Source organism: Aulonocara stuartgranti, assembly GCF_965226115.1.
Source record: "Aulonocara stuartgranti genome assembly, chromosome: 7".
Taxonomy (NCBI): Eukaryota; Metazoa; Chordata; class Actinopteri; order Cichliformes; family Cichlidae; genus Aulonocara; species Aulonocara stuartgranti.
This window is the reverse complement of record NC_138945.1, coordinates 65,726,696-65,753,073: the sequence shown is the minus strand read 5'-3', so window position 1 is coordinate 65,753,073 and position 26,378 is coordinate 65,726,696. Positions and strand designations below refer to the sequence as shown.

The 26,378-nt window shown below is 42.8% G+C and overlaps 1 protein-coding gene and 1 long non-coding RNA gene across 4 annotated transcripts in view; one reads left to right on the top strand and one right to left on the bottom strand.

Moving 5' to 3' along the window:
* The first annotated feature begins 979 nt into the window (after nucleotides 1–979).
* Nucleotides 980–24,982, top strand: LOC309710733 (zinc finger protein 536-like). 3 transcript variants are annotated; one of them, XM_082540467.1, is made up of 5 exons: nucleotides 980–1,364; nucleotides 7,253–7,299; nucleotides 10,141–11,968; nucleotides 16,925–17,866; nucleotides 24,895–24,982. In XM_082540467.1, the coding sequence occupies exons 3-5, from the start codon at nucleotides 10,339–10,341 to the stop codon at nucleotides 24,918–24,920; spliced, it is 2,598 nt and encodes an 865-aa protein (XP_082396593.1). In that variant the 5' UTR covers nucleotides 980–1,364; nucleotides 7,253–7,299; nucleotides 10,141–10,338; the 3' UTR covers nucleotides 24,921–24,982. The 3 variants fall into 3 exon arrangements, with proteins under 3 accessions (XP_082396593.1, XP_082396591.1, XP_082396592.1); XM_082540465.1 differs by lacking the exon at nucleotides 24,895–24,982 and adding an exon at nucleotides 23,214–23,658; XM_082540466.1 differs by lacking the exons at nucleotides 7,253–7,299; nucleotides 24,895–24,982 and adding an exon at nucleotides 23,214–23,658.
* The window catches only part of LOC309710741, a 28,130-nt gene continuing 19,489 nt past the window's right edge, over nucleotides 17,738–26,378 (bottom strand). The window contains exons 2-3 of the long non-coding RNA XR_014277789.1: nucleotides 20,029–20,152; nucleotides 17,738–17,826 (exon numbers count right to left, since the gene is read on the bottom strand). This is a non-coding gene — a long non-coding RNA (uncharacterized lncRNA). The remainder of the gene's footprint in view (nucleotides 17,827–20,028; nucleotides 20,153–26,378) is intronic.

Below are 26,378 nucleotides of genomic sequence, written 5' to 3'. Positions count from 1 at the left end.
CCGATTGAGAGAAAATGAGAAACCTGTAACATGTTACCAACTAGTTATCAGTGTGAGCTTGTCTTATATTGATAAATTCAGTACCTTTAAGTTTTGGCCAGAAAATGTAAAAAATTAAAGATAAAAAAAAATCACTTCCCCCACTGAAAAACAAACAGTGGTTACAGCCTTAATGATGATAAAAATCAATGCTTCATAGAAAACACCTACATCTACAACTAAATGAAGAACCCAAGGACCATATCTATCTATCTATCTATCTATCTATCTATCTATCTATCTATCTATCTATCTATCTATCTATCTATCTATCTATCTATCTATCTATCTATCTATCTATCTATCTATCTATCTATCTATCTATCTATCTATCTGTATAGGTGTATAGGTGACTAGTGTGATGTTCCAAAAGATTACATTTTTGATAGTAAGCTCCACTTTGTCTCCACTTTTTTTTTCTTTTATGACCTTTTTTTATCTATCTAAAGATAGATAGATAGATAGATAGATATTCTCTTATCTATATATTTGCATTAGAAGCAAGATGGCAAGATTTTCTTTTCCTTTTTGGAGAATACTGAATGTCAGGCGGAGAGCAGTAGTGTGAGAGATGCTTCAAGCCTCCAATTAAGCTTTCTTAATAGAGTCATTTACCACCTATAATCACTCAGGTATAATCCCGTCTTCTCTTAAACGTCGAAAACCCATATCGGATGCGAAAAAAATAAGCAGCAGCTGCAGCACAAAGTGTTCTATACAACATCTTCCCGATATAAATGTGTATAATTTTTTAAAGATGAGAGCTCCATACAAATCCTTCGTGCTTTCACAGAAGTTTTCAAAAGTAAAAGCACCACTCTTGCAGGTAATCCCCGGGACTAATGTGACATGCATGATATAACATAATACTTCTACAAGCATGCATATCGAGGGGGGGGGGGGTTATTGATTTCTAAAGTCTGCGTTCTGGAGACGCTGGTGCACATTTTACGCACGGTACCAGTCTGTTACACTTACATACCAGCGGCCAGATGAGGGAGACATACGGCTTCGGGACATGTCGAAGTATCCCGAGTAATTTTTTATAAGATTTCATTACCTCTTTCTTCAACTGGAAATACTACAGAGCAAAGCGCGTTGCTGGCTTCGTCTGGCTAAACCGTGTAAACGCTTTTTTTTTTTAGACCGAGGAGGAAAAGGTAGTTAAAGGAGGAAATCAGTGCGCTACTGTGTGCTGGGCGTTTATGATAAAGCGTGTGAAGCGTACAGTCCGTCAGTCAGCAGTCAGTCATCCAGTTCAACATCACTCTCCACTGAACTCCAGCTGTCACATCGTGTCCTCCGCGCCTCTTCGAACTGGCCAGGTAAGAGAAATCACTGCGACTCTTAAAGATTTACCCAAGTTATTTGTGAAAAGTTTCTGACGAGTCTGATTCTGATGGACACGCGTTTCCCAGGGATGCCACTGTTGGTTTTCTTTCTTGTTAAAAAGGAAGTAATGGCGAGGGCTGAAAGGTGACTAAGGAATTTTCTACAGCTCATCGTAAAAATTAGTCGAGAGTCATCCAATAGAACGCAAAAAATACCAAATCTGTGTATTTCTCTGGTGTTTATTGAGCATATAATTAGTATACAGTTAGACCACGAGCATCATATTCTATCATATTTCACTGCAACCTTCAATTATATCATATTATTGCATACAGGTTTTTTCTTTCACATAATGTAAAATTATGATTTATAAACATAAAAATGAGGGTTTTTATACTATAAGTTGTGTAGTTATGAATAAGAATGACGCAAGGTGGCTGTGCATTACAATCCCCAGTTTGCTTGTTAAAGACAAGCAGGAGCCCGAAAGAATTCACAGTTTTCAAGTTGTAGTTTTGACACCTCAAGCAGCATTAAAAGCCCACGTTTTAGGTTTTGTAACCTTTTTTCTTAACTATCACCTGTACAGAGTGGCACAGCTACTCTCAAAGCCACCCTCACCCTCTGCCCCCCTTCTCCTTCCTCCTGTTTCCAAATGCTCTCCTTTGAAGCGATGATGCCCCATCTGTCATATGTGAGCAAAGAGAGACCATGCTCTGCTCTTCTCAATTACTGAATTCTCCTCATGCCAGCTCCGGTGGGACAGGAGGAGGAGCAGGTGGGTGGCAGTCAGTACGATCAATCAACATGAAATATTCAGCTTTGAATATACACATCATTTACTAATACTGCTGCTGCTCTCCTTGTTAGAAACACCCTGAAAAATAGTTGGGGTGCTTGTCTAAAGCGTTTTATAACCGAGAGTGTGCGTGAGCTGTGACACAGTTCCTGATGAAAAATTGGGCCAGTGCATATTCAGGTGGCACCACAAAAAAAGGGTAAACTATACGCTGCACTGACACCAGAGGGGTATCAAAAATTATTATCATTATGACTGAGAAGAAATTAGAGAGAGGGAGGGTGAGTGGATGAAACTGTATTAAATTTAGCGCCACAGCCGTTTTCTCATTATGCTGCGGTAAATTCATGCAGCTTACATGACAAAGCTCTGCTTGGCAACTTTCTCCCCTGATAGAAGCACTTGTTTGAACATGAGGCACATGATTTGAATATCTGTAATCCACGCTGAAATCAACAGGCCAGATGAACTTTTTGGCACCTTCTTACCACCACACTGAGTAGGATTTTCTCCCCCCCCCAAAAAAATGCCTAAGCTAGTTAGACTTTGGCTTAAAATCACTTTGAGTATGGAGACAAAGCAATGCAAAAGTAATTTATGTAGTCTTTCCCGATGCATTATGTGGAAATCGTAGAACTTTGACCTTTCCAGTCATTCAAACTCTTCAGGAAACTTTGAATCTGCCAAGTGTCTGCACTGTGATAATATCTCTGTGATGTTGCCTCATGAAATTTGCCCGAGTACTATGGCCTTAAGTATTTGAGCTATGAGGCAATACAGTGAAAAGCATAGCCCCCTCATATGAGAACACAACAGTGAATAATTAATAACCTTGCTCCCAATTCCAGGAAAACAATAGCATATTGTAGGAACGTTGCACTAATTTAACAAGAGGAGAAAAAACAAAAAAACTTTGACAAAATGTGGAATGCTCTGCCATTGTTGTAAAGCATGTCTGTGTGAGTTTCGCTCTAGTTATTCCATCCACTGTTGCTTTTCACACTTTCTATACTGCTGTTCCATACTTGCACATAATGTAGGGGTTGCATGCTGTATAATGTTGTAGTGTAATGTTGTTTGCCTTTGAGATTAATCAGAACCCATTAAATACCCCTCTCTCACCTGCTGGCAGTATGTGAGGTGGAAGTGCACATGCAGGAAGCTATTTTCCACAGGCCTCCTCTCTTGGCTGTCAGCTCCCATTAAGGGGGAAGGTGTCATATCTGTAACACAGCTGAGTGCAGATGGCAGAGTGGAGGGGATGGCTCACCGATTTAAACAATGATTAATGAACAGAGATGGAAAACAAATTACATTGGACTATTGGAGGCAGGGAATTGTTTTTATGAAAATGTTAATTGTGTCTGCCAGGCTGATACCACGAGTGGGGGAAGGGTGGAGTGAGGGCAAGGTAGTGAGGCAACCAGGGGGCTAGTGATAGGACGTCTACTACTCCCCTGGCTCAGATTATCGGCGTGTCTCAGCATGCAGTGTTTAATACCGTACCTTGGCTTTAAGACCTCTAATGTGCCATAACTTTCAAGGTTTGGCTTTTTATGATGAACCCCATGAAGAATTGTCGCCCACCACTGCACCAATTAGCGTTATCTCTAATAATAAGTGGTTGTAAGTGACGAGAGAAGGCGCCCTGTTCTAGTTGTAATTATTGCAGGCGGGTGCAGCTGCACTACTTAGGGAGATGATGATAATTATTTTTCTTTTTTTTTCATTGCGGGTTGATTATTTAAGAGCATCATACACTCATCAGAGTAATCAGGAGAGAGTGATTAGTGAAAATCCACGAGGCTAACAGCTGCCACATTAAACACTTGCCTCTGTTGCCAACACACAGAGGCAGAGTCCTTCGACAGGACAGAGACGAACGAAAGCACTTCACCTTCAACTCCAGGAACCGCATGTGTTTGTTAGAAAGTCAAGGCTCGAGTTACACACAGAATTAGAGTAAACAGAGCTCTCTGCGAAAAGACACGTTGTTGTGCACCAAGGTCGATCTTCGTTGCTTCAGTTAACAACTACAGGAGTTTGTTGCAGGGGAGTAAAAGTTTGATAAGGCATTTTGGGAAGTGTGGGAAAATCGAGATGATCCTTTGCGTTGCTTGCGCTCTTCTTCCCTAATGTCTCCTGTTGTGTTTAGGTGGGTACCTTTTGAACGTTCCTCTGGATGATGACTCTTTGATAAGGCCTAATTATCAAAAAGAAAAAAAAATACAGTCCCAATTAGAGATGTGTGACCATGTCCGGTGGTCATGCTGCGTTGCTTGCCACTGTGTAAGGCCTGCTAAACTAAGGGCTAATTCTCTTAGCCCAGATGTTGCCTGAGCACAGTCCTGGGATCCCACTGGGTTGATGAGCTCAATCAGTGAAATGATGAAAAGATGATTTTGTCCCTGTAATTACAGTGTGTAAACTACTTAGCTAGGATTGCAAAGGAAGTCATTTTCTAATTACGCTGGTACCCCGTTGTCTAATGGTGGATGTTTTGTTGTTTTAGAGAGCATGTGAGAGAGAGTGAGAGAAAGGGAAGAAGAGCAGGAGGAGGGATATACAGTATGTGTGAGATAGATAGATTGATGGGGAGAGGAAGAAGGAGAGAGAGAGAGAGGAACTTCATGAGGGGTCTGTGCTCTGCTGCTGCGGCTGAAAAAAGACCATCACAAGGGCAAGATGGCTGCCAAATGAGAGTTCATTGAATTATCAGCCCAGCTAATGTGCCTTGGATTATGCTCTTTGTTTGTCAGGTTTTTTTTGCTGTGGATGCCATAGCTTAATGAGATACTGTAAGTGGCATTACCAGACTCCTGCTGTGATTTTGTGATGACTCGTTTAATGACTTTTGTTTTAGTGCCTTCAAGTGCTTTTTTTTCGCAACTGAAAATAGACACATCTAGTTTTTTTTTCGTGTCTTCCTTTCACTTTTGCAAATATTGGCCAATGTGAAAGACAAATGCAGTGCAAAAACAAATTGATCCTTTCACAGTTAGGAGGGCTGCTAACTTAAACGTTATAGCGAGCAAGAGTTTGCATCCGCCCGGGGAAGTTGTCGAGAAAGCAAAACATGTCAGTCTGTTGCAGACTGAAGAAGCTGTGTTCTTTGAGATCTGTGCGAGTTATGTTGGAGCTGACTGCTGTCATGCAGGGCCCAACCATCTGATGCAGCCTACACCATGTGGATAGGCTTCTCTTCTGTGAGGCATCCCCTCCCCACCCCACACTGTTAACACACCCCATCGTACGCCAAAGCTTTGTTTGTGTCCAGAAAGAACAGGTGGTCTGTGCAAACAAGAGCAACTGTTTACACATTAGTGATCTTAAATACATTCTATATGCCTCCGTGTGTGTGTGTGTTATGGAAAGATAGAGACAGCATGTGAAAATGGGTGTGTTTGCAAATGCCTGACAAAGAAGAGTGAAGTTTATATTTCCTCACTCCGAAGTGTATGAGAGCTAATGAAAACAACGAAGGAATTTCACGAATCCAGAATTTATTTACAACACACACACACACACACACACACACACACACACACACACACACACACACACACACACACACACACACACACACATGGTTATGATACTGCTCGTATTCACCAGAGTACCTATGCACACTTTCACTCTTCACGTCTTATCCTTGCACGCGGATTGGAACCATTTGTCATCTGAAAAGACTTAGACGCCACCAACTCATACAGGTACTCACACAGCTGGTTGCCTCTAAGCAAACCTGCTGTTTTCAGTCTGAGTTCCAGGTGCTATACCCTGTGGCTTTTAGTATGTTGCCAGAGGAACTTATTTTTCCCTTTGCAGCGCATTCAAGGCCGCTAATCTGCATTGCTGACTGAGACAAACAAAATTAATCGAAAGCCACCTGAAATAGCCGATTCTCACATAACTGTTCATCACTGCTGTATCACTTGCATGCCAGGTTTATTTTTAAGGGGCACAAGACAGGTTTTTTGGGGGGGGGGTTTGATAGTGGTAGAAGGAGTGGCATAGATTTACGTACAACACCCGCAACAAATGTGTATGTATTCTTTTATGAGTTCTTTAGCTATTACTCACAAGGAGCTAGTTTGTCAGTGCTGTGTGTGCTCTTTCTGTGCTCTGTACTCCTGCAGTAATGAATGGTGCTGGTTAGACTATTCTGTCTCCGTCAGGCTTTTGGGGGGCCTACAGAGAAGCTCCTATAGGGTTTCATTAATCTGGCTGTCAGAAAGTATATGTGTGCTATCTTTTGTATGGGTCATGGTGGGCAGCTGTGTTACCACTGCCCTCTTCCTTGAGCATGCTGTTCATCCCCTGACATTGCAGTCCACAGGAGTGTTGGCTGGCTGATTTGGTGGGTGGGCACGTGGATGAAGTGAGATACAGGGGACATAAAGCATAGCATGGGGCTTTCACTGTCTTTACATAAGCTCATGTGTGATAAACAGTTGCCTTCTGCAGCCTGGGAAGTCAGGAATTCCAGGAATTTTGAAGTAGGCTGAAGCATTTTACAAAGAATCTGGGACATCAACAGACATATTAAATGTCAGACTGCATGCTTATTTGCTCATATGAGGCATGAGTATCTGCATCCAACTCTATAATTACATATGTGTTTCATTTTTAACTGCATGTGTTCACTATTGAGTTGAGTTTTTATTACTGTATCATGCGTACAACTGTCAGCCTGCCTGGGTAAACTGAACACATCTAAGCCACTACATGTAGATTTTTACACATTATTACAAGGGACGGTAAATAGTTACATACTGAAATTAAACAAGGATTTCCAGTTTTTGGTCATCTGAAAACAACGTACACGAAAAGGCTGTTATCAGTCATGTTAACATCAGATGATCTTTAGCTTTCTTTGCTTATTAGAGGGCTCACTGTAGCTGTTGGGAGAAGGCTTTTGCAGCCATTTGTGGTGCATTTATTGTATTTTTCAGTCAACAACCAACATAAATTATTAATGGATTTTTATTAATTTTAACCGCTGCTAAAAAGAAAAATGTAATACGCACTTCTGATCTATAAATTTCATTTACGTGTTTCATTCCACTTTCATCACTCTAGGCCTCGACGCATCTATCCATCCATCCTACATGGCAATGCACTACAAGGTAAAAATATCGTGTTTCCACTCTCTTGTAGGTCAAATCTTTTATAGAATCCCCTTCGCCTGACAGCAGTGAAAGTAAATATAACAGTGTTTGATATTGTCACATCTAAAATCATCCCAAATGCACAGCCTCCTTGGCTGGTTGTAATGTATGTGTCACATTTTTGTTTCCCTTTTATTGCCTGTGCTAAATCACACCTGCTCCTTGTTCGTATATGTGCGTCCACACCTAAGAGGCGCTACTGTGACACAATGCTTCAAAACAATCAAGCGCTCTCTCAATCTGCACTAAAAGAGCCTAATCCACTCTGACAGTGAAAACACCTGATGGCCCCGCTCCTATCTCCACAGATTCCCACCAAAGCCAGTCCGCACACACAAGCAATGACGGCTTTCTGCCTCGTTGCCATGCGCAGTTAATCAGAGAAATATCACTTTAGTAAATATGAAGTAGATCTAGTGTATGCTAATATCATTCGCTCACTTTCTTCCTGTCAGATGTGATTAGGTCAGGCCTGTAGCCTTACATTGATCTGAGCTCAGTGCAGACACACTGCTCACACCAGCCATGGCTGCAGGCAGCTCTTTATCCGGGTGGTTTTATGTGCAACATTTTCATGCCTGATCAAACTTGCTGTGGAGTAGGGGTAGAGCTATCTCCTTGACTAGTAGCTGACTAGCTATTCCACAATTAGGATATTATTTTAATTATTTAAACATATATATATATTTTAGGGGGCACCAGATAATGGTTTGAGTTGAGTGGAGTAATGTATAACATTGTTATTGCTGTTTTACACTGCAGAAGAATACAAAAGCATTATAACAAAGCTTTAAAAGATACAAGAACACACAGGAGGCGAGCTGCCTGTTTGTGACAACAGCAAAAGTTATGTTAATTTTAAATTTGTTGCAAGACATGAGAATTCAAGGTCAGTCTAGCATAATAATGAACAGCCATGCTAAGCGGCTGCTTACAGGTTTTAGATGATAAGCTAAGTTTGAGATGGATGAATGATGGGCAAAATATTTGCCAGCAGAGTTTGCCTGTCACTCTCTTGGGTGTCATCCTTTACCTTCACAAAATGAGCCCACACGTTGGATTTCCTGCCTGCCTGACATGTGCACTGTAACAAATGCAGACACCAGCTCTTGTAAATGACACTGTCTATCTGTGACTAGCTGTCTGACGCAATGTCACCACTTCCTGTGGTTGTTGGAGTTTTCTGTGACTGACCAAACAAAACTTTGCTGACTAAGACTATTTTTTAATCAGCTAACATTTGGTTGACGTTGTTATGGGTTATACTCATAATCAGATTTGATTTGGAAGGCCGTTATTTACATGAAAGTTAGCGTTTTCATTTTGGCACCCAGGTAAGCGTGATTTACTGTGCCGGAGTATGACAGCAAGATTGTGTCGTGCCAGATTGTTCTTATTGCTCTCTTGTTTAGCTCAATCTCTCTTTAAAAGGCTAAATGTAACCCCGAGCTAGTACACATGTGCAGTGTTTAGCAAAGAAGGCATGCACTTGTGCACTAAACCATCGTCAAAGTGATTTCAGAAGATGTTGCAGAGACAGAGCTATTTAGAGTTAAGTTCAATCAATCATTATTGATTGGTTGCAGACTTTATATTGGCTACACCGTACAATAAGAGCAACTGCACAGTAATGACATTAATTAAGGCAAATGTGAGCTCGGTCTAACTGACGGCCATTCTTGAAAATGCGTGGGAAGTGGGGCTAACCTCCCATTTGCTTTCTTTTGTGGAAAGGCTGTTCAGGAATATCGGGTCAGGAGCTGTAAAGTGGATCTATGATATAAAGATATAATTTACAGACCTTTTCTTGTCAGATATGATTAAGTCAGCACCATAATGGTCACATTGATTTCTAATCTACATCTTAGAGCGGACACGCCAGTCACACGAACCGTTGCTCCCTGCCTGCCAACTTTTTATCTGTGTGGTTTTGTGTACATCATTTTCGTGACTGACTGAGGTTGCAGTCCAGGATGATGTAAGCCTGTGTTAATTCAGTGTGGACAGTGCAGGCTTTGTTCTGTGCCCTTTGGTGCTGCACTAGAGCTGTGCAGGGCTCGCCTGTGTGACCTCTACCATTGTAGCACGATGTGAATTTGAATCTTTGTTTTGCTGCTACAGTCGAATAAAAAAGGGAGCTGGGAAGGGCAGGCTTTTTATTCAGATATGCTTCCTTTAACTTTAGTTTAAAATTTTGCATCCATCATTAAGTTGTTTATTTTCCTCAGTACTCCTGTGACATAATTATCCTAGTAACGGTTTTATTCAAATATGCAGCAGACCTGCTGAAAAAGCTTAACTATTTACTTTAATCTTCTCTTTAAAGCATTTCAAAGATTTGTGAAATGCGAAGGAAGGGCAAGTAGAAGCAGATAGGCTTTGATGTTTCTGCTGCCTTAGTATTGTGTGTCACTAACAAAATGAGATCTAGACAAAGATTTTCAACTTACCCTTTAGTAAAGATGAGATATTTGTTGAGGAAGCCTTTGTGGTTATACATAATCAGCATTTTCGCAGTCTCCAACAATAATGTAAAACCACAGGTATACTTAAGACAGGATGAGGAGAGTCAGAACCTACTTTGCACTATTTCCTGACCTATTTGTGGTGCATAACTGGCATTATACAGCAGTTGCAAAAGTACAGATTTACACCTCATTGACAACACATGGCCATATTTATTTAGCTTTGTTTTTTCCTTACTTAGTTGCTCTTCTTATTGCTTCTAATTTTTTAAATAATACATTTCCTGCAGCAGACTTTGAAATAACTTAATGCACCTTTTGTTTTTCTCTTTAGGTCAGACAAACAGGAAACAGACACGTCATCTAAACAGCATGAATCCACATCCTGTTTCAGCTAAATAAGTGCAAACACTTCATTTTACTAACCTTCAGACTGTCCCAGTTAGACACCCCTGACCACCATACTGTAACATCACCCAGTCCCCGAAAGGACAGCTTCATTACCCCATCTACCCACCCAATTAGGAGCCAGATGGCACTTCTGGCCAACCAAATCATGGATGCACGAATTCTCAGCAGCATGAATGGGAGAGTAGAGCTTTCCCAGTTCCTGAGAGTCACCAATCAAAGCATTGTCTCTCAGGTTAATTCTTCCCAAGATGATAACCGCAAAAACAGGAAGTATCCCTGCCCGTTATGTGGAAAGCGTTTCCGCTTCAACAGCATCCTTTCCCTTCACATGCGCACTCATACAGGTGAGAAGCCTTTCAAGTGCCCGTACTGCGACCACAGGGCTGCACAGAAGGGGAACCTGAAGATACACCTCCGCACACACAAGCAAGGCATTCTGGGCAAAGGCCGTGGGAGGATTAGGGAGGAGAACAGGTTGCTTCACGAGCTCGAGGAAAGGGCGATACTAAGAGACAGGCAGATGAGAGCTAGTCACGTTAGCCAACCGCAAGCAGCTAATATAAACCACCATCAAAAGCCTCTACCGCAGACTTTTCCGACACAGCCTCAGCTGTTAAGCAACTCTAGCGCAGCAGACAGCCAGCCATGTGGATCCACCTCTCCCAAGTTGACTACAATTCACGACGAGGCCATCCAGCCCCAAACCACTGGCTTCCGCTGCTCTTTCTGTAAGGGAAAGTTCAGGAAGCAGCAAGAGCTTGAGCGCCACATCAGAATCCTCCACAAGCCCTACAAATGTACTCTGTGTGAGTTTGCTGCCTCACACGAGGAGGAGCTCATCAGCCATGTTGAAATGACACATATCACAGCCGATTCGGGCTCAGGGCAAAAGCCCGCGATTGGGGCTGGTGATCAGGGAAAGCCTGTCGGTGAATTCCCCTGCGAGGTGTGCGGCCAGACCTTCAGCCAGGCCTGGTTCCTAAAGGGCCACATGAGGAAACACAAGGATTCTTTTGAGCACTGCTGCCAAATCTGTGGCCGTCGCTTCAAGGAACCCTGGTTTTTGAAGAACCACATGAAGGTGCACCTTAATAAGCTCGCTGCTAAGACCAATCTCCCTCCCGAGCGTGATTCCTCTGCTGAAATGAGTAACCTGACGCCATCGGAGCATCAGAGCAACCTCTACTCCCAGTACATCTCCCGCATTCACAACAGGTTCCTTACAGCTGAGAGAGTGGACCACCCAGATTACAACCAGATGATAGCTGCAGCTGGTGTTGACATGAAGGTCCGAGAGATGTTAGGGCGGATGATTTCCTCGGGGCCTGGTGCGGTGACAGATGCAGAGAGCTCTTCTTCGATGAGTCTAAATCATCTCCACCCTCCGCTGAGTTCCTCTAGCATGGAATATCTGCAGAAAATAATTGCTGCCAGAGATGCTCTCACCAACAGCAGCAGCTATGCGGGTTGGCAGATCATAACACCAGGGTTACCTATTGAACAGCAAATGTTCAGCCCTAAAGACCACCAGCAGCAGCAGCAGCAGCAGCAGTGCTCCTCCTATCTGCCAGAGAGATGTCTCCCTGTAGATGATGGGAAACTGTGCTTTGGTGACCCAGACACCAAAACCATAAGCAGACCTGGGAGCCCCGGCAGCGTGAGTCATCATGGGCCAGCAGAGATGATCACCGAGACGGGGAACTCTGGCAGCGCTGTGGACCATCGACCACAATCTTCTTCTCCAGCTACAGGTAATTCAGTGCAGGAAGACAAGTCTTCAGAGTAAAAGATTAGGACTACGTCTCAGCCTCTAGATAACGTTTTAATCATTCATTAGGAATTAGTCCCTGATGTTTCCATCTGTGAACTAATCTCAAAATATTTGACATAAAAGCATCTTATTATTGTTATATTTTTTCCCCTTTTTGTCAGAAATGATCAAGTGCATGTAAAACATGTGTCATCATATTTGTGACTACTTAGAGTAGGTGGATTTGAAGCAAGCACAGGGTCAGCAACACAGCTACAGATATTATCATCCACAAGGACTTTGTCTTCCTTTTAAAGATAATGGCATCATGGTGAATTGTAGGGATAATTAGTACCCTCTATTTTATATCCGTCACATCCCCACCCCTTGCCTACAGGGGCACAAGATGTTAATGCATGCCATCTGGTGTTTTTAATGATTTGATATATACCACCCAGTGATTTTTATGATTTGATCTACCACCTGGTATTTTTATTGATAGTCTTCTGTTCCACCTGGTGATTTAGATGATTCGGCTCTATGGGTAAATGCCTTCTTTATCATGGCATCCTGCTAACATGTTATCATGAGTCTAAATTACTGCTGTAACGGCGTTATTAAGAGACGAGAAGAAAAGATAAATCCAAACTTTGTTCGCTTTCCTCACAGCTTATGCTTACGGTTATTTTCTTCCAGTGTTAGAGAACTACTTATGTGCATCTAAGTCTGCTGCGCTCCTGTGGGATTTGGGCCAGTATCCTCTTAAATGATGGCCGTAGAGCAGAGATAAATGGATCAGGTCTAATCTCATTAGATGTTTTGTTTCCATATTGTACACACATACTGGCATCTGCATATTTACATGTAAATGCTCACAGTTTACAGCCAAATCCCTCTCTGGTTGCTCTTTAAGAAACATATTCAAGCTCTGTTGTTTCTACTTTCCCTCTTCTCCCCTATCTCCGAGACCATACGGTGTCACTTCCAGAAACATTTACGATAGTTGGCTAGCTGAGGATTTGAGCGTGCACAGTTCTGGGATGGCACATTCAGTATCAGACTCTAATTTCAGTCAATATTAAGCATGGAAACTAATTCATTGTAAAGGTCAGGCGTCATTGCTTTAGTCAATGATGGATCCGGCAGGCTCTCTCTCCCCCTCTCCTCCTCTCCTCTCTGTTCTTAGTCCTGTGTAATGGTAGACTCACTCTGGGGGCTTAGCACCGCATTGTTTAGCTCTGACAATATATCCCAGAGACCTCTGCAGCTGCTCCCTGTGCTCACAATGACAGATTAATTAACACAATCACACGCTGCTGGCCCTGGCTCAACGCACAGGTCTGCTGCGGGACAGATAGGTAAATCCTACACATATGGAGAACACGCACCACTTGATGAGGGTTTAATAACAGGGATAAGTTTTTTCGGAGGTGGGGGGTTGTAACTGATCAAGTCTGTCTGTCTCGATGCTTGGACACGGAGGCAGAGAGAGTGAGAGAGCGAGTGTTTTCTAATTCAGGAGAGCGGAGATGCTGAGGAAGAATTACCACTGCCAGATGTTCGGCTTGAGGAACATTGATTAGTCCAGAATTACAGGCTACATTATTCATAGTCAGCCTATGGTGGTCATGAAGTTATTGATGTACCCAACATGGATGGCAAATATAGTACAGTCATGGCTGTCAGAGTGGGAGACAGGTTCTTACAGCGCCCGATTTAGATTTTTAACTACAAACACCCAGCGTCGTAAATGAGAAATCTGACTTTGATTTGAATAGGAGGCGTGTTATGAATTCCTTCTTTCAATATCTAATCAGCACAGATTTCAAAATGCGCTTTAACTTTAATTATAAGTTGAGATTAAGAATAACGACTCTTCTTAAAGCTCACAAAGGGTCCATGCTGCAGGCCTCTGACCTACATTGGACCAGCTAGATCCCACATCTGAATGAAGAAAACACAAACTGCTAAAATGCGCTGACAGTTATTAATTAGTCCCATTCAATACTCTTAACCTCAAGGTCGGCGAGCAGGCACCATGTAACGATGTTGTCCCCACATGTGTTCCCTGCTTTTATGCTACTTTTACTGTAACTGTTACAGCCAAGAGAGCCTGAAGTGATAAGCGTCTATAAAACTGTGAATGGTAATATGAGCAGCGGTTTACCCAGAAACACAGATAAAGCAGGCTGCTGTGCAGAATATCACTTTTCCTTTGGCTGTTCCACTTCCATCCGTCTATTCTTTGTGATTGTTGAAAGCAAAAAAGCATCTTTTTACTAAATAGGTCCTTATCTAACTCTGTCATAGCTTTACAAATTCAGCTCTTATTCACAGATCAGAGTCAGTCTGACTGGTTTGTCTAAACTGATTACCTGTTGGCTTTGCCGTTTCCCTCTCACTTCTGTCTTTTAATCCTCTTTTTAATTATTATTGCAGATATGAGGCTCAAATTAAGCTCAAAATGCTTGTTTTCCTAGCATGCAGATAAAAAGATTTACCCAGGGAGTTCTGAACACCTGCCTTGAAATATTGTTCCACCGTCTCCTGAATGCCATTTGGCTTAATTGACTTGGAAACGTCCCAAATGCGTCATTGACTATGTGGTCTAATTAATATTAATAATATATGCTATTATAAACATCAAAGAACATCTGGTGCCCCTGTTTTTCTCACCAGTCTTGTGTGTGACTCTCACTCTCACTGTTTCATCTTAAACCAAACCAGCCACTATGTATCTCTGTTTTGCATTTCAGTTGCTTGATTACATATATACAGAAAGAGGCAAAACCCCGCTGCATACAGAGTTTGATACCTACAATATAACTGCCAAATGCATGTGTAAGCATATAGTGTGTGAGTACGTGATTGCATTGACGGTGATATATGGACGTAAATTTTAAAGCCCATTTCCATATGAAATGAATCACTCGTCCGAGCCCAGCTGCATGCTTTTTCCATAGACACGGCTCACTTGAGGCATTTATTTATTTATTTACCTTTTTCATCCGCCTTGCACATTCAGTAAGGGCGGATAACTCATACGCATCACTTCATTAGATGCTCTGTGTTAGGTGAGAGAGGCTGGGGTTTGTAATGATGCAGTAATTGGAGTTTTGGTTGATAAATCTAAGCTCTAAAATTACTCCCCTCACATAATGTGCGCCTCTGCACTGTAAGTAAATCTTAAACTGATTAAGTTAGCATGAACCAGGCAATCACAAAGATGGCACCCATCCAAAGGAAGAGAAAAAAAGGCAGAGTCTTCAGTCTTTGTGTTGTTTTTAACCGCTTTCATGAAGGCTGGCAAATGGGTTTAGGAAGGTCCGCACTGAAAGATGAGGTCAGATATATGTGTTTTCTGCATTTGGAGCTGACCGGTAATGTCATCGTAATTTAAGCCACAGAATAATTGAGATATATAGTGTGTCTGAAAGAGTTCCATTAAGCTGTTTGGATCTTTTTTTTCTCTCTCTTTTTTTTTTGGTCTGTTACTGGAGACAAGGGTGTGGCACTGTTGAAGTCTCTTTCCCGCTCTTGCACACCCCACACACATGTAATCTTACGTAGACTTTAAATCAAACATGCTCTATACGAGCACACTCACATATAAACACTCAGAGTGCAGTGCAAACAAAAGGAGAAGACTTTAGTTCAAGGACACGAATTTCCCATTTCAGCTGTGACTTTTCAATTTCATTTGCTGGAGCTCTATTTAATTAATACGTGGGTGTTATTTTACGGTTTTGTAAATTGTAATAGTAAAAAACAGCCCTCTCTTTACTACCATTCAGCTCATAATGCAGGTTTTCTATTAAAGTTGGAAACAAAGTAAAGTAACTACTACAGATCATTAGATTTAGATTTACCTCAGAGAATTACCTCAGGGTCAGATCTCGAGGTGTATGAAATTGATATTTCTCTGGCGGGGAATGAATCACTGTTGTAACTCAGATATTAGTCCATTAAAGAAGAACAATAAGGCATCAATATGCATAGAATTAAATTAATGGTGGTGGGTTTATCTCCCTATCCCAGACACATCCCTAAAAGACACAGTATAATGTATGACCTGACCTTCAAATGCCAGGAGAGTGTTGGGCAATAAACTGCCAATATTTGTGGCTTAATGGCATCGGATGACTTTTACTGTAATTGGAATGGCAGCGAAACAGCTGGGCTGTTTAAAGACAGTGCAAGGCAGAGGTCTCAGACAATCACTAACTCAAAATGGTCACAGGGAGTGTGTTTAACCCTGAAGGGTGTTTCTGTGATAGCTATAAGGATTAAACTGAAGGTAAACAGAGGGAAGAAGACATTTAAATTACCTTTAATTAAAAGTTATGGTATGCGAGATCAAATCTTGCATCCAGATGGATATTATTCACTGGCTAAAAGGAGAAAAATCACCCTTTGTCATTCTCCACAATAATACACTTTGTACTGTTTGAATTATGTTTCCAACGCACCATTTTTCAAGTGTGAAGCAAAAATAAACTCAGCTACAGTACATGGTGTGGTTAATCAGAACTGCTCACATGTTGGACTTCGTTATTTCTGACTGGGAAACCCACTTACTGGTTTTGATGGAATGAGGTTCTTGTCTGCAACATCTGCCTTGTTCTAGTTGCTTTACAATCTCACTGTTTATTATTTCTGGAAGAATCTTGTTTGGTGTTAACGTCTTTGGGTGTATTTATTGCACATGGTGGTGGCGTCCATACTGTAAAATGATGGATCACTGGAGCTGAAAGCTGATTACAAGCTTGATTTACTGCAGGGCAGCACTTAAATCATTCAACTCAGCCTGGTGTGGGATTGCAACATTTTTCATGTTTAGACAACTGTTGTTGGTACATGCTCAGAACCAAATGCTCAGTATGTCTCATATGCACATGCTTTCCTAATTTGATTAAGTTTGTCTTATGTTTTTGCTGTTGTCATCTGTTGCTGTTAGGTGAGAAAGTCTACAGGTGTCCACCTTCAAATGACTACACCTCTGCACAGACAGCCTCCCTCGGCTTCCATCTGGATCAGTACCACTTCACCAACTGGCAGAACAACGGGGATCTTTCTTCTCCTCTACAGCCTAGCAGCAGCAGCAGCTCCAGCCCTAACCCCAGCTCCAAGCTCCGACCCAGATCCAGGGAGGACTGGAGCCCGGCTGCGGGGCCGTATCTCGGTCTGGAGAGCCACAGCGAAAATTCCTTGCTCATTAACAAGCAGTCCGATCTCGCTGACCGAGATGCGGGTCTAGACGGCTCTTTGTCTGCTCAAAATCGGAAGTCCCAGTATGAGCCTTTGGATTTGTCTGTCAGGCCAGACACCGTCACATCTCATTCAGCTGTGTCTCCTGCTGTGCTGGTACAGATGTCCAGCGTTTTTAGTAATGGACTGTCCTCCTCCATTACCCGCCAGCGACAAAGTTACTCGAACGCACCAGCTGAACTCAGTGTGAAACCCACATTTCAGTCTGACCTCTTGGTGCACGGACCCAAGGAGGAGATGAACGCACAGAACGCAGGCTCTACAGTTCATGATGGTGAAGGTGAATTTGAGAAATCTGACCAAGGGAGGGAGGACAAAAATGACAATGCTGCCAAGTGGAAAATACTGAAAAATAATGTCCTCGAGTCAAAAGAGCCGGGAGAGGCCAGCGCTGATTTTGAGGGTGCTGGTGAAAAGAAACAAGACAAGCTAGGACAATGGGTCAGAGCTGTGGCTGAATCTCCCATTTCCTCTCTGGAGAGCATAACTCCAGGACAGTCGGATCCACTTCAGCACCAGGGCGGCCTGCTCTCCTTCCTCAGATCCCAGGGGAGCCTCAACAGCACACCTGCTAGCGCCCACAAAGTCGGTCTGAACGGTGGGGGGAACATGGAGAAAGACATTGCATCAGGTGAGCACGAGCTTATATATCACATACACTAAATGCAGCTGTCACTGTTATCAAGATGTATCCAGAGCTGTCTCCAGATTCGAAGGCAAATATTGCCACCTAGTGGTCAGACAGCAGCTATGCTTTGAACCACATTATTTCTGTGCATGTGATAAACTGCTGCGAGTGGGAACAGAGCATGATTATTATTTTTTGACTAAGCTCTATATATAACTGGCCAACTAGAGTGCAAGCTCAAACTTTTATACATTGTCTGGTGTGAGGATCCTGCTACAGAACACCAAAAAAAGTTTTGGCGGTATCTCAGCCCTCGTCACCTGACAGCAGAAGTGTGAAGATCGAGTGTGAGTGTGTGAATGAATCACACCAATTATGAACAGCACACTTCCCTTATACTTATAGCACTTGAGTTTTTTCTTGCAGATCTTATATCTGATCTCAAACAAGGGCTAAAGAAGACACAGGTGTGTGGCACTGATTACCCCTACACTTTAAAGGGTGATATAATCTCCTAGTGTGATAGGTTACAAATCGCCAAGCCAATGGAGCCCACTGATGGAGAGGCTTAAGCTCTTGTGCTGGTGTGATATGCTTGCTGAGTGCAGATTTAATAATGCTGTCTCTCAGGAGAGGGAATCCAACAGCTGGGGTCTTTGATATGCATGTATTATGAGTGCAACATGATACACCTTCCCTCTGATCCCCCTCTTATTCAGAAACTCAATATGTTCATGTGAAAGACAGGAAAGTGCCTGTCAACTCCATTAGGGATTAACATCTGTTCCCTTTCTTTATGATTCTAACAGCAAGATGTAGTTTTCTATTTGATTGTACAGATGGTTATTATAATATGCCGAGAAGCACCCCTCCCCTTCACCTCCTGTCATAGCCGTCACACTGTTCATGTTTCTTTCTTGCTTTTATTATGTATAATGCCATTTGGATTAAAAAACATTGATTTTAAAAAAACCTTTCCTCCGAAAAGCAGAAAAAATGACATCAAACAGTTCATCCCTCACATGCAGCAGGCCATACCGTAACTGTGGCCTGCACTTTTCAGCAATCGGATCAATGCAAGGAGCTATTTCAAGCATCGCTTGCCTTTTGTTCACTGCAGATTGATCCTCTGCGTTTTCTCTCTCAGGAAGTTGACTTCAAAGGCACAATAAACACCTGTCAGTCAAACTGGACAGTGAGATGCGGGGCTGACATTGAGAGTCCATCGAGTGTCCTCTAAAACTGAGCTAAGCAGGTGGCCTAGCAGTCTGTCCTGTCTGCAGCGCTGACCAGGTGGCTTTGTCATGGGGCTGTCTTCTGTTGACCCCATCCTCTCCATACTGTATGGCACGTCGAGTGGCATGGTGACATATTGCTGGGCAGTTTGGACATGGAGTGATGTGTTTGTGATGACAGTTCAGGTCGGCTCCAATGTGCCAGCAGTGGTAATTGGCCAGATGGTGACCTCTGGTTGAACCTGTCTGCATGCTCATTAGTCTCACTGAGCCCTCCCTTGTGTTTTAAACACTCTCTTACCTCTGCGCTGCTTGGGCTCAACCACTAGATGGCAACATTTACCACTCTAACAGCTGAGGCTGCGGTAAATAGCTCACTCCCAAGTAGTTTGACATGCATCCATATTTCAGAGGCACAATTAGGACAACTATTTCTGAGAATGCTGTCATGTTGCAAAATGGATGCCTTGGGGCAACTTTAAAAGAGTTAACCAGTTAACCATGTCAACTGTTCCTTCGGTGATGTCAGATCAGGCCTCAGACTCATGAGAACAAGTGAACATGAGAAGATCGATAAAGAAAGGATTAAGAATGAAAGAACATGGAGGACAGAGAGAAAGAAAAGGCCCTGATTTGAAAGGTTGAAAGGGGTGAGTCATTATCTCATTGTCTGACCTCTGTATACCCTCCGCGGAGAGGGTGACAGAGAGCAGGAGAAAAGGAGAGAGAAAAGGAGCGAGAAAGATCACCATAGATGGAGATAGATGGAGCGACAGCGAGGTGAAAGAGGAGCGGTAGTGCGGCTGTCTCTATGAGCAGATGTCGTTTGAGGGCAGCGAGAGGGCAGCGCGGCCTGCCTTTGTGCCGTGCTTCTCCCCATAGAGATAATGAAGGGTGGAGCACTGGGAAGGATGTGCAGTCATCACTCACTGTCTGTGTGCCATCAGAGCTCAGGCCTGTGTCATCCGTCACCATTCAGCTCTTCTGGCCCCCGTCGGCCCCGCCACTGTCATCATGGTCATTATCTCAGCCTGTGACACACAACACACTCTCGCTGCACACACACACACACACACACACGCACACACCACACACAAACACATCATTGCATGCATGCAGGTGTGAACATACATGTGTACAACCTCAAGCAAATATGCAAAGGCAAGGCAGGATATGCTTTTCTAGTACTAGTCCCTGCCCAATAGCAACAAAAACAAATATATATATAAAACTATACTTCCCATAATAGACAATATAACCACATATAAACCTACTGTTTTGATATATAGAATGATGATAAGAAGAATTACAACTGAAAGACTCAAATAAGTAAAAATCTACTAAAGAATATATAAAAACTTTGCTTAGTTTACTGTTAAAAATTGATCCAAGGTTGACACATTTTAGTCTGTACACAGAGGTTTTAGCCCTATTAAATAAAATAACTAGTTAAAGGAATGAAAAGAGGGGAAACAAGTTAGATGAAAGGATTATATTTAACCTTTTGAGTGGTAGGCTAGCTCTGGATGCAATATCTTGATTTTTGAATTAGTAAAAGGCTCATTCAACATGCAGAAATTTGGGAATACACGCCAGAGTCGGGTGATGAACTTTAAAACAAATTCCCAAGTTTTCCCCTTTTCTTTGAAATATAACATGTGAGGTGCAACACATCCATTTGAAGAAATTCTAAACTTGCCTTCTGGTTCATCTCTAACCGAACATACTTGTGACAGGTTATTTATGTGCGCACAGATCTTTTTTTCTTTTTGTGCTGTGATTTCAAGTTCACTCACTTTCAGTTTATCTTTTGAATAAAGTCATTTGAATATGTGGTTAAACTGTTGGTTTGTTTATAATCTGACTTATTCATGAAAGATTGTGCGTATTGTCCTGTTCCTTTGGCCGCAACTGTGAAAATAAATTGCAAGGAACTGAGATTATCCTTTAAGTTCAGTGTCAACGTTCTGCAGATTCAAAGTCAGTAATCACTCTGTTTTTGTACTACTGGCAGAGTTCCACTCTTTCTTTCAACACCACACAATCCCACCCTTCTCATTTCCTGTTGAGTCTCTTCATGCATTGTTATATATGTATAGGGGTACGTGTGTGTGTGTGTGTGAGTGTATTTCTTTGAGTGAATGGCTGGTCTGAAGCTGTGGCTTGAGTAGCCTGTGAATGGAGGATCATATGGCGGCGAGATGGATGGCTAAGAGCCCACTGCTGTCTCCTCTAATTGTAAAATATTAGTTACATTAGACTCTGGCCTGTGATTAATGGAACTTATTTGGAGGTTGCCCTCTGTTGGACCTCCCCTCTCCTCTGGTGGGAGGACTAAAAGAGCAGCAGACTGAGGAAGACGAGGAGGGACAGAAAGCAAGGCAACAGAGGCAGAGAAGGGGGAGACACGCTGGGCACCGAGCGACTAATGTAGGCCCAAGACCTTTTAGCTTATTATTAACCGACTTTATGAAAGTGTAATAGGCTACAGAATTGTTCACAGCGCCTGAGTGCATTTACAAGGATTTGATAAGATTGAGGAAAATCTGTCAAGTTTATCAAGTTACAAGGGAACGTGTGAAATTTGAGGAAGCGGAAGTCAGAAAAATGACATTAAAGTTTTAACAAGGAGTGTTTATTTTTATGCATCCAACCTCCTCTCCTGTCTTTCCACGTCAGGCTGAAGCCAGGGAAGCTTAAGTGAGGCAGGCAGAGTTTAAGGTGCGCCACAAACTGCACTCTACCTGGGTCTGACAAAGCTTATCTTTACTGCTGTTCATTCCAGCTCTCTGTCTCTCATACACACACAAACACAGACACACACAGACCCTTCTGTGCTATCCTGATGATATTCAGATGTGTCAGGCCTAGTTTGTAAATGTGTGTGTGTGTGTCCTTTACGGCCATCAGGTTATTATACAGCAACAGATGGAGCATTACCTTTTATTGCTCACACCTTCTGTGAGTTTTCCCACTTTTGCCTCCAAAAAACACCTTTTTTATGTAGATGTGAAAGCGAGCGTTGAGCTGTGTACAGCTGTCTCAGCTCTGATGAGGAGCATGATAGAGTGGAAGAGGCGAGGGCGGGGTGAAAAGGCTGAGACAGCCCTCACTTTTTGGGAAGTGATGTCAAATGACATCAGCACATAATGGTTTACTGTAACCATGAATCACAGAAAAACACATTGAAGTGTTAGACAGAGGGGAAAAGAGAAAGTCATTATATGAGGTAACATCTCAAAAATAGCACAGCGGTGAACAAGGACACATGGCTGTCTAGGTAGAGAGGTAAATGAGTCACTTTTGCTTTGATCTTAGCAAGCCTGAAGGCTTTGGTATCATACTGATTTTTTATTGAGGTTGGATAAACATCTGGAAGCTACTAGTGTTAAGCTTTGTTGTTTGTATCTTAAGGGTACATTGTGTGCTGGGTCATGTATGTTCACATTGTTTATGGAGAAACTATGCAGCGGGCACGAAGGAGGTGGACAGACAGGACGTTTTGGCATGCCTTGCCTCCCAGCTGCAGACATCTGTCATTCCTCAGCTCAACACTTGTGTGCGTGTTTATTTATTTGTGTGTGTGTGTGTGTGTGCGTGCATGTGTGAGTTGTGAGCAGGAAGTGTGTAATAATGAGCATGAACTTGCATGCCTTTTTAGAAAAACCCGTCAGCCCATTAGGTGTCACAGGATGAAGGCTAAGTGCCAAAGTGATCAGAAAATCAACAATCTGCAAGCCTACAGCAGCTTCAGTGCACAATAACAAATATTAACATTTCTCTCACATCTCACCTGGCCACATCTGTTGTAGAGCACTGGAAAAATGACCTGCCAAGACTAATGTTTGCTATCCAGAACTAAAAACATACCACATGCATTCTTCACAGAAATCAGTATTATTCTGTTTTAGCAGAGGCTTATTCTGCGTCACACAGTGAGGGTTTTTATTTTTTGTCAGGGAACTTGTTTTTCTTTGATTTTATTGGCTGACTGTGTTGTGTTCAGCATGCACAAACCCGATGCATTATAATCTCAAAAACTGCCCGGTGGGATTGTGATTATTTACTTGTTGCAAACATTAACCGCCACCCCATTCCCGTGTATTCGTTTCCAGCTCGGAAGCCTTTCCAGTGCCGTTACTGCCCCTACAGCGCCTCCCAGAAGGGCAACCTGAAGACTCACGTCCTTTGTGTGCACCGTAAGCCGTTTGACAACAGTCTCTACCCTGACCGCCGCCTTCGACGTTCGCACACACCCCAGATGCCCTCCAGACTGCCTCTGAGCATCACGGGAGACAACCGTGCGCCAGAGACAGACCAGATCGGCGTGACATCCCTCTGCGGGACTTGATGTTATCGTATTAACAGCACATACAGACAGTTATGGTTATTGTTTTAGCTTCACCTCAAAAGGATTAGGATGATGGAGATTGTTAAAAAGAAGTTAACAGCCAACCTTGATGTACATTCCAGTGTTTACTTGAAGAGCCACAGTATGTATTTATCTGTAGCAAAAGAAGCTGCCTATAATAATAAAGTCCATTGTGATGTGAATGTGTAGCTGGGGTACTTAGTGTCGTTCATTTTGTCTAAAGTGTCCAAACGATTTACTTGTGTTTACATGCATCTATCAGTCCAGCACTTGTCTGATAGGGAGAGTGTACCGTGCCTGCCCAAAGCACTTGTTCTTTCATCCAGTAAATACCCTGTGTTACATTTTTGTAAATATCGCTCGATTTCCCTTCCAGTCCAGAAGTCTTGTCGATCTGTCAGGATATGGTGCCAGATGTTCAGGCTTTAATCGCGGCAGATGTAATGAAGTAGAATGTTGCACATCGGAGCTTCCATTTGTTCTGGATTCCACTCCAGGGAGAAAGCCTCTCTCACATATAATTATTGCCCATTAACTCCTATGCTTCATGCCCTCGTGCTGGAACAATGCTCAATTAAGGGGAACCAAAGAAATGGAAAAACTGCAGAGATTCATCGATAGTACATTCAAATGATTTCCCCCCCCTACTTTTTTCAATCCAGTCAAACCAATCATGTGTGTATATACCAGATCTATCCACTAGTGGAACACAGGCACAATCAACTGAGCTATTGTGTGCTGCTATGGCCATGTATGGTGATTTTAGCGTGATCTGAGCTGCCTCAGCCTCCCGTGCCAGAAGCCCGCCTGTATACCCAGAGATCACCTTGGGCAGCTGTGTGCCTGTTCAGCCGGGGCCTCGTAGCCACAGCGATGTGACTTTGACTGACAGTCGGGCTGACAACTCCATTCATGCGCCACCTGCTAGCTGTCAATCAGGGCGGCCATCCTGGGGCTATTGACGGAGCTGTCAGCCTGTGTGAGATGTGTCTGTCAAAGCCCACCCACTCTGCCACTCTGTCTCCCTGCCTGGGCAGTCTGACATTCGTTTACTGTCCTCCTTCCACCCTTCTTTTCCTTCCATCTCCTTCTCTTTCTTCCACTCTCTGTCTGTCTGTCTCCTGCCTGTTTCCCATCAGAGACATGGCAGCCCCTTAATCCCCGATCCAATCACAGATTCTTTGGGTACACATTTGTCATCCTCAAACCCTCTGGTTTTTGTAATGGAGTGCTTCACAAACACTTCTGCAGGTGACTCGGGCGCCATATACATGTGTTGTTTGGTTTTTTTCACAGCTGCCTCTCGCACGTGTGTGTACCCAGTTAACTCTGAATGTCACCAGTTCTTTTTTCTCCAAGTTTGTCTCTGCACCATCCTCCTCTACCTCCTCTGTTCATTCACCCTTCATGTCTCTACCTGACAGGTGACAAGGTCTGGGCCTCCAGCTGACTGGCTAATCGGAGGCCTGTCATACCTGTCAATATTTTTTCAGGGCTGTGCCAAGCTAGACCAGACCATCTTTTGAGTTGACCAAGGACACAGAGTTTTGTGACAAGAGGAGGAAAACTCTAGAAAATTCACTAGCTTGTACCCCTCCAACAGCCCTCTGGATATGGTTCATCCCTAAAGCCTCATCCTGTCAAAGCTCCTAATTAGGCACAGTTTCCCTTAAAGCAGGGACTTTAATTAATGCTGAAGAAGTTTGTTAATTACTCTTAATGGTGATGAATGTTTTAGTTAATGTCACACTACCGTTGTCACTAGCACGCTCAGGATTTTTGTGCTTAGGAAGGCCTGCGTGTTTTTTTTTAGTGCTTATTTACATTTGGACTCAATTTTAGACCCTGCTGTCACTTGATCTGAGAAGGCTGTGTGCATATGATTGGCTTGACAGACAAGTAGAATGCAGAGATGCCAAATTCTTGTATTTTTATTTGCCTAAGCTTTGGCTCACCTTGACCTTTTGCTGAGAATGACATCCTGTTTACGTGCAGTAAATCAATCCTCATTCTCTGACGCCTATAAATAACCGTTCTCTGGAGAAAAGGAAGAGATGTCATCCCACTGACTGTCGACGCGGGGTTTATCTTTACAACCTGAAGTCGGAATCAAGCCATTTTTACGCCAAGTGTTTTGGTCTGAAAGTGCAACATTTAAACACGTTAAACAGGGTTAAACACATCTAACAGATGTTTTGTTTTTTCTTCTTCTTCTCTTTTCCCACAATGAAAACGATCACCAACATTTCCCGTTCTTCTCGTCTTCCTTTAATTTCTGCTCGTGTCCTCATTATTATCCATCCTTTTATTACTACTAGTTACTGTTGCCGATCTGCAGATCATATTTGAGGTCTCTTTCTCAGCCTCATTGAGAGAGGCGGGCCATGTACAGCTAATCAGCTTGAATAAGTAAAGGAAACAGTTTGACAGGCCAGGTAATGAGAAGTAATGAATCACTAATCACAATCTCTTACAACCCTTGGAGCACAGATGAAAAATTAAAGGTAATTAGCTTGCACAGTTGTGAAAACAATATTTAAGACTGTTGGCATCACATGGCACAGACTTAACAGATTTTCTCTGCAGATAACATACATCAACACCACGCTGAAGTCCTAATATCAAGCTGTTATTGGAAAAGCTTTCTAGATGCAATTTTAGTGACTGATCTGATTGGGGTATACACGTCTCGCTCCTTTTTTTTCCTTCTCGGGCAATCTTGCCAAAACGCGAGCATGAAAAATGTTTCACTTAGCTTTTACCCCTCAGATTTTTCCTACCAAGGGAAAGAGGGAACATGCCAACAACACGCTTCTAAAATTTAGCTCTAATAAAACACTGAGAAGTCTGTTCATTCTCTGGTTCCCTCACACACACACACATAGAGATGCACATATATAGAATATAA

Bases quoted from the DNA above. Each gene is read 5' to 3' on its own strand.
- LOC309710733 (XM_082540466.1), top strand. From the start codon at position 10,339: ATGGCACTTCTGGCCAACCAAATCATGGATGCACGAATTCTCAGCAGC. The intron at 11,969-16,924 runs GTAATTCAGTGC...TGTTGCTGTTAG, and splicing joins ATCTTCTTCTCCAGCTACAG to GTGAGAAAGTCTACAGGTGT. The intron at 17,867-23,213 runs GTGAGCACGAGC...ATTCGTTTCCAG, and splicing joins GGAGAAAGACATTGCATCAG to CTCGGAAGCCTTTCCAGTGC.